At 45.1% G+C, this 8,191-nt stretch overlaps 1 protein-coding gene and 1 long non-coding RNA gene across 2 annotated transcripts; one reads left to right on the top strand and one right to left on the bottom strand.

Annotated features, from left to right (window-relative positions):
- Positions 1-1,715: 1,715 nt before the first annotated feature.
- Positions 1,716-2,201, bottom strand: LOC119305034. Its single transcript, XR_005148521.1, has 2 exons — positions 2,027-2,201; positions 1,716-1,927 (listed from the first exon to the last, which is right to left on the bottom strand). It is a non-coding gene; the product is annotated as an uncharacterized LOC119305034 (long non-coding RNA).
- A 4,361-nt stretch (positions 2,202-6,562) lies between these two features.
- Positions 6,563-7,885, top strand: LOC119305035. Its single transcript, XM_037581666.1, has 4 exons — positions 6,563-6,766; positions 7,122-7,264; positions 7,355-7,393; positions 7,510-7,885. Exons 1-4 carry the CDS (start codon positions 6,622-6,624, stop codon positions 7,753-7,755), a joined length of 573 nt encoding a protein of 190 aa, XP_037437563.1. The 5' UTR covers positions 6,563-6,621; the 3' UTR covers positions 7,756-7,885.
- The last annotated feature ends 306 nt before the right edge of the window (positions 7,886-8,191 follow it).

Genomic DNA, 8,191 nt, shown 5'->3' on the forward strand with positions numbered 1-8,191 from the left:
AGATGTCCTAACCCAATGACAATAACGGTCAAAACACATATTGTACTTGCCGCCACTAAGGATAAAGCGACGGTGTTCATCATATTGATTGATATTTTACTTTCTATATATTATATCATCATGCTTATTGCAATTATTCGTTTTTGTAAATTTATTAATACTTCTAGCAGGTGCCTCGGCCGTAAACCTCTTTTTAGCGTTCCCGGGATGTACCGGTGGTTCTGCAACCAATAAAATCCTGCCACCTCAAAAGTGGTCACAAGTTGTATCTCTGTATTCCCCACATATCTTCATTTAACCTCCTGTATTTCACCAACTGTACCCCACCCACATGATTTGACCAATTAGGCCTACCCACGTGATTTCAGCCATGGCCCTCGCTTTACACATACGCTGAAGCCAGCCTCACTTCACACACACACGTACAGTTTTCAAAGGATAAACCTTTCTCACTTTAAAATGATATGAAATCTGTTAAAACATATATGAGAATTTGAAAACTTATTAAATTCATTTCAAATAAAACTCTTTCAAAAAAAATGCAACAACACATTGAAATGTCAGCTTCACATTTTTTGTCCACAGCTCATCTACAAATAGCTATTTCAATTCGTATCTAAGTGAAATAGCATTTCAACTCTTTCAAAAAGCATTGCAATCATTTTCATAAATATATAACACTTCCACAAGCTAAAATGATCTGGTTCCACCACATTGAAATATAAATTTCACATATCTTGCAGAAACCATTACACTTAAATTAGTTTAACAACTCGTAACACCACGTTGAAATATATTTCAGGAAAGTAATTACATATTTTTCAGGAAAGTAATTTCACATATTTCAATACATATCTCACTGATATAACAAGTTACAGATGTGACAAATAGCAGTTTCATATATTTCAGAAAAGTAATTTCATATATTTTCACAGAAATTAGTTTCACAACTTGTAACAACACATTGAAATATATTTCAGGGAAGTAATTTCATATTTCCCAATACACATCTCACTTAAATAACAAATGCCAGATAAGAGAAACAACAATTTCATATAATTCAGAGAAGTAATTTCATATATTTTCACAGAAATTAGTTTCACAACTTGCAACACCGCATTGAAATATATTCCATGGAAGTAATTTCTCAATACATATATCACTGAAATAACAAATGACAGATAAGAGAAATAGCTGTTTCATATTTTTCAGAGATCTAATTCCCTATATTTTCACAAAATTTAGTTTTGCAACTTGCAACAACACATTGAATATATTTCAGGGAAGTAATTTCATATTCCCCAATACACATCTCACTTAAATAACAAATGCCAGATAAGAGAAACAACAGTTTCATATATTTCAGAGAAGTAATTTCATATATTTTCGCAGAAATTAGTTTCACAACTTGCAACACAGCATTGAAATATATTCCAGGGAAGTAATTTCTCAATACATATATCACTGAAATAAGAAATGACAGATAAGAGAAATAGTTGTTTCATATATTTCAGGGATCTAATTCCATATATTTTCACAGAAATTAGTTTTGCAACTTGCAACAACACACTGAAATCCCAGTTTCACATTTTTTTCACATCACAACTACACATAGCTATTTCAATTCATATCTCACTGAAAATCATTCCAATCTCACTGAAAATCATTCCAAATCTCACTGAAAATCATTCAAATCTCACTTCGACATACTGAAGTAATCCAGTTTGACCAGATTGAAATATAAATTTCACATTGTGCCACAAACCATTTCACATTACTTTGTTTCACAACTAGCAACACCGCATTCAAATATATTACAGGGAAGTAATTTCATAGATTTTGGTCTCTTTCAAAAAACTACAACACGTGCTCTCTGTCACAAACATTCAAAAATCCTGAAATTGAAGTAGCAGAGGAGGCCGACGATCTGGTGGTAAAGAAACATAGAGTGTTCAAATCATGCTAAATAAATCGGAAATCGTGAAATACATATGGAAAGAGGTTAGGGGAGATGGTCATTACTCACCAGATCCGATGGTAGTCAGGCTTGGTGTCGCCAGATCCGGCGACAACCTTGCGTGATGACCCGTCATGGTGCCCGTGCTGAACGGAGACACCAACGGCGACCACGGCTACCGGGGCAGCCAGGATGCCGGTGGACGGGCTTCTGGTTGGCGGGATCTAGGAACCTCGCCGGATCAGCCACCCCCCGACGGCCAGTGGATCCGCCCCCCGCTCCTCGTCGGCCTCATGGTACCGCCGCGCCGCCGCGGGCCTTCTATGTGCCCCCCGTGGTAGGTGCCGGTAGTGGAACCCGAATCCGGTGTCGGATGTTGCTGGAGAAGGCGGATCTCGCGGCGGCCATAGCCAGGATTAACCACCGAGCCCCATGGAACGAACTGACGAGAGATGGGGTGGGGAGAAAGGAGATCGATGCGGGAAGGAGACAGCGGCGTGGGGTTGATATCCTCTCTTTCGTGGGGTCCATCACGTATGTGCAGTTGTATACAGCTTGTATCCTGGAATCTGAGGTGGAAATAAAAAAAAACTAGTAGGGTCCACCTGCACGGATCTAGAAGCACCGAGGGATGGTGGATTGAGCACCGGTACATCCCCGCTCCGGTAAAAAAAACTTATTCGGTGCCTCCGCTTTAAGAAAGGATCATGGAAAACGAAGCAAAATAAGATAGGAGCAGCCATAGCCAACGGTCAAGATGCGGCGAGGGGGCGCATCCAACGGTAAAAGTCCCAACACGAAGCACATAGAGTTTGCTCCACGCAAGAAAAGAAAAAAGAAAAGAAAACACGCGCAAGCCCCCCGTCCTCCTCTCGCACGCACACCAAACTCTCGTCGCCGTTGCCGTCGCCAGAGGCGCCACCGCCCACCCATGGATCCGCCGGTCATCGGCAGCCCTAGTTTCCCGAGTTGCCGCCCCCTACCCAACTACCCACCATCCATCGGCAACATCCCTTACGTCTATGTTCCCGGGGATGGGACCACGATAGGCGACTTGGTCCCGCGCGCGAGCGTCGCGGAATTCTCCCCCCCACCAGCCGCCGCCGCCGCCGCCTCCAGGGTATGTACACCGCGGCCGCTTCCTTTTTTGTTTCTTCTACTGATGGATAGCTATCTAGCTAGATAGATAGATAGATAGATAGATGGGGGCATGGTGGAAATCGAGTTGGTTTGTGTATCGATCGATGATGCTCCAGCTGCATCCATCCTTTCCTTTGGGTTAAGGATATATGATCTGATCTGGCTGTAGATCAGCCACATTAACATAAAGTAGCTTGCTTGCTTGCTTGCTTGCTAGGAGCAAATATGATCTGCCTGCTGGAACTTGATCTGTTGGTTCTTCTTCCTCGAAATCGGCCTGTGTTTTGTTTTTACTGTATATAGGTAGCAGGTGTTCTGCTGTTTCATTAATATTGGAAGAAAAAGTTGCAGAGGGCGCAAACAGAGCAGATGAAAAAGGAAAAATCCCACAGTGTTATCAACACGTCGGCTGTACAAAAAAAGATTTTAGACTACTCATGAAAAGCCTCCATCATCAGGAAGCAAAAATCTCTACTCACTAATTGCCAAACAGTAGCAGCTGTAACACTTTGATTTCTTAAAATCATCTTTTTTCTCTCATTCAATATGCCATGCAGTTAGAGCCGCACAAGCCAACTCCCTCCTCTTTGCACTTTCGTTGCCATAATTGTTGATCTTCTTATACACCAGGCAGCTGGGACACGCAGACATCCTCATCACAATAAAAATAAAAGTGAAAAAAGTGCCTGCTAACAGATTGACCAAAGGACACAACTTGCCCCCCTTTTGCTCTCGCGACCGGCTCGTCCCCCACTGGCGACCGGCCGCGCCGTCGGCGGCTCCCTCCACCAGCCCCCCTTCTCTCCTCCTCTCCCTCCACCGTCGCCGGCGGGCGTTGCCAGACTCGGCCCGGGGCGGCCCCGGCGGCGGCGGCCCGACGCAATTCCCCTCCAGATGCGGCTCCTGCACGGGGCGGAGCGGCGCTGGGTGGTGTCTTCAGGCGGCGACGGTTTGGCGCGGCGGCCAGACTACCTAGTGCAGGCGCGGGGGGTCTGCTGCGCGGCGGCGCGGCCGTTGGTGGCGGCGCCCGCTCGGCCCAGATCTGGGCCCCATTTGGGCCGAGACAGGCCGGCGGCTTCCTCATCGGTGTTGTAGCCCCCTGGAGGTGGCGGTGGGCGTAGGAAGGCTGGGAGGCGGCAGTACCATCGCCGGCTTGCTGCAGCGTGGTGGCAGCTGCTTTGCGGGCCCGTTCTGGGCCCGGCCGGGCCCGGGAGGCCTGGTGTGCTGCTGCTACCGCGACGGCGCTGGAGGCGCGGGCCTCTCGCACAACGGCGGTGGAGGTGGTTCCCTCCCGTGCGGCTTCGGTGCTGCCGTTCCCAATTCCTGGCGCTCCTCTCTCCGTCCTCTAGGCCTCGTTTTGGCGATCCCAGTGAGGCGGCATGGAAGACTTCAAGACCGTGGCGGCGCATTCTGGCGGGGGGGCAAGCTGGCTGGTTGGCTCTGGACTGGGCGGGTAGTGATGGTTGGGATGCGGGAGAAATCCCTGCCGGTTCATCTGGCTTCGACGCGGTGACGCATGCGGGTGCCGCCTTTTCTTCCTGAAGGGCGTCAGTGTTACCCATCCCCCACTGCCCTCTGCGTGTCGGGGGAAACCCTAGGACATGTCCGGGCAGTAGCTTCGTCGATGTCGCATACCTTCTTGAAGGTGCTGCTTGGCACGCGGTGGTTCGGAGCCTTGGAGTGTGGTGGGTCGTATTCGGAGGGCGCAGCGGTAGCAGGTCAGCCATGCTTTGTCGAGCTGCCGTTGTTGGCATTTATTTCTTCTTTCTTTCTCCTTTTGGGCTAGATGTGTTGTTCGCCCCAGCAAATGTACTGTGATCGGTGGAAGTTGCTTGATAATATAAAGCGGGGGGAAACCCTATTTCGGAGAAAAGTGCCTGTTGTAGAAGTTTATTTTTTCTTATCTAATATCCTAACTGCTTCAGGTTAGTCATGTCCATGGGTTGGGCACCGGAATGAACTGGACAATCTGTATAGTGTAGTCCGGATTTTTGCTTTTCGTAGGACTGAGTTTCCTGCTTTGGGTTTATAATCATAAACCTACTGTAGACAGAGTGTAATGTTTCAGTCCGTAGCACTGATTTAGTTACAAATTTTCTAACACTAAAAGAATATATGAAAATCTGTCTTTTTTCAGGTATGTGGAGACGGAACATGTGCCTTACCCTTCCCGGACTGCCTTTCGACATTCGCAGTACCCTCAGAGGCCACCAGGACGCCGTCTTATCCCATCTCTAGGGCCACCTTTCCTGTGCCGGAAACAATATGAGTGGGGTATTGATTTCTACATCAGGATCGATAATGCAGGATACTATCATGCTTATCCTCATGTTGGTGGACCATTTCAGAACCTACAGGAAGCAGAACATGCTATCGAGTGCTATCTTCATGATCGTCGGGATACAAAAATGTAAGCGCTCGGATTTGTTTTTGTCCATGCAAAATATCATAAGTTATTTCTTTTTGTTCCCTAGCACATCTCAAACTAATTCATTATAAGCATATGTTGTGCTCATGACACTAGAGTTCTTGGTGTTACATTGTATTGTCGAAGCTTCTATGAAAGTGTCATATACTAATCATATATAATTTATTTGATGTAAACTAGGTTCTCAATGGATAATATGTATCGAGTGGACATCGCTATACGAAACTCCCTTTACTTTCCTGATGGCACAAGGAGGAGACGTTTGAGATCGGAATCGGTTGATGAAATCCGTTATAGCGAGCGCCAGTTGGTTAATGCTTTGATGGACAAGTATAATGAGGACAACAATCTGCTGGGGGTTTGCTCTCTGTCCCTCCCTCCGGTTCTCATTTTCTGTCCTATTATTCATGGGATTGGCTAGGTAGCGGCGTCGCACAAACGTAACTGCTTGCCGGACTACATGCACTTACCTGCAAGGTTTAAAATATGTTGAGTTACTAGGTTTGAAACACACTTAGTTGCCAGAAAAACAGAAGTTACTTAGTTGCCAAAAAGGTTAAACATGTCCAGTTTCCAGATTATAGATACTTGGTTGCAAAAAAAATTAAAGCTAAATTGCCATTGTTTTGGTACTTGTTGTCTCTCCCAATTATTTGTTGGCAAGTTTGACCTTAGCAATCCTAAATTACAAGCTGCTTAACAGGACTCGTGGCTGTTGAGAAAAAGTCAATGGCACATGATTGTAGTGTATCGTAGCTGCATTGTTGCCATGCAAATCACTGTCTACCACATTTTTGCAGGACATTGTAGCGATTACTGCACTCCAGTCCTTATTTGCACCTGTTAGCCAGTTGTGCATGAACAAGTAAAAAACTGTTTTGCTGCTCTCCCAGTCACAGGATAGATGTTGTGGGTCCGTGCGAGCTGCCACACCTAAAGCAGCGGTGCTTGCGTTGTATCGTAAATTTTCCCATTATTCATTTATTTATTCATAACAACTAATGGCTAATTAAATCCATGCTTATTATGTTAGGATCTTGCATATGAAGTGAACCATGTAGCGTGCTACCAACCTTTTTGTGAGGGTGATCTCCGTATGTGGTTCCATCACGTTAATTTCACTGCAAAGACTAAAGCAACACCTTATTGCGAGTTCTTCTTCGCTGAAGTCATATTTATGCAAGAAAACTCTTTGGAGTTGCCAGTCAGCTGTTTATGCAGGCTTAAACCTATTGATAATGGTAATTTACTTTTATCCCAACTTATTTGCGGTTGAAATACGTTTGTGTGCGTTGCTAACTTTGACTTATGTGTTAGATACTTATGTAAATATGTTTTCAGATTCTAGTATGGATTCTAGTATACATGTTGTTTGCAGTATTATCTTATATGTTGTTCTTGGTATATATATACTCCTTGTTCATCTTGTCTAGAACCGTGAGGTTTGCATTTGTTATATCTCCAATTGCGAACTATCAAAATGACCATTTGGGCACATTTTTTTATTATATTAAATTATATTATCACGCGTCTTGTCCCTGGTAGGTTACTTGGCAGTTCCTGACAAATTTCACCTCTTTGTTGTGTTTGTTATAGGTAACTGCTTTGGTTGTATAAACAATGGAAGTGTTGATATGATGCATCCCAGTGATGTTGGTTATGCTGGTGGCCATGCGATGAACACTTACCAGCCATTCAGTGGACCTAGGGTAATGCCAGGAAGCTATGAAGAGGAAAGCGTACGTATATCATGACGATTTATATTTCCTAGCAAGCCAACCTTGAGCATTATGTTGCTTCATCCGTTGCTAATGACATATCTTTTGTAGTACGAAGCTGAGGAGGCCAGGTTGAGAAGTACTTTGCAGGTAAAAATGGCATATCTTGTGTGATACTAGTACGTACTAGCTTTTAGTTAGTTGCGTGGTTATGTATGTGGGTTACTTGGTTGATTACTCCTTGCTTGTGCGTGTCTGTTTTTCAGTGCCTTGACAATCCAGAGATGATGGAAGGACCACCAAGACCGTCTAAGTTCTGGGACAGCCTTGTTAAGGTATACATTGGACCACTGGGATACTCGGACCGAGACCGTGTACCACCAGGATTCCCAGGTAGTGGAGCTACGCAACACAGTGCACCCCCGGCCCCGCGTGCGCAATACTTTGGGGTTGGCCGTGGTGCTATGCAATGCTTTGCACCTCCAGATCTCTCGGGGTTGTCTTCTTCATAAGCCATGGATTTTATTGTAGAATCTGGTTAAATTCGAGACTGCTCTAACTAACATGCATTTGAATACTGTATACTCTTTGAGCGACAAATGTCTTTCATCAAGACGGAGTGACGGATTCCATTTTGGCAGCCTGAACATGGTGCCAAGTGCTCTTAATATACTTATTATCTGCCAAAAGTATTGAATGGGGTGGACGATTTGCCACATCTTGTCTTTGTTTACAAAATTAGAAGCAGGAATGGAGTATATACGAAGTCGTGACACATGTTGCTTTGATCGTATCAAAAGAAGTGTGACTTGCGGATGTATGAAAAATGATGCCATGCATCACACCAACCATTTTGGTGCCCTCAGCAGCAGACACCACCATGGGCCTGCCCTTCCCAGTCTGCCTGGTGACATTCCCAGTACCCTCAGAGGCCACCTTATCCCATCT

The sequence above is a fragment of the Triticum dicoccoides genome, chromosome 5B (genome assembly GCF_002162155.2).
Source record: "Triticum dicoccoides isolate Atlit2015 ecotype Zavitan chromosome 5B, WEW_v2.0, whole genome shotgun sequence".
Taxonomy (NCBI): Eukaryota; Viridiplantae; Streptophyta; class Magnoliopsida; order Poales; family Poaceae; genus Triticum; species Triticum dicoccoides.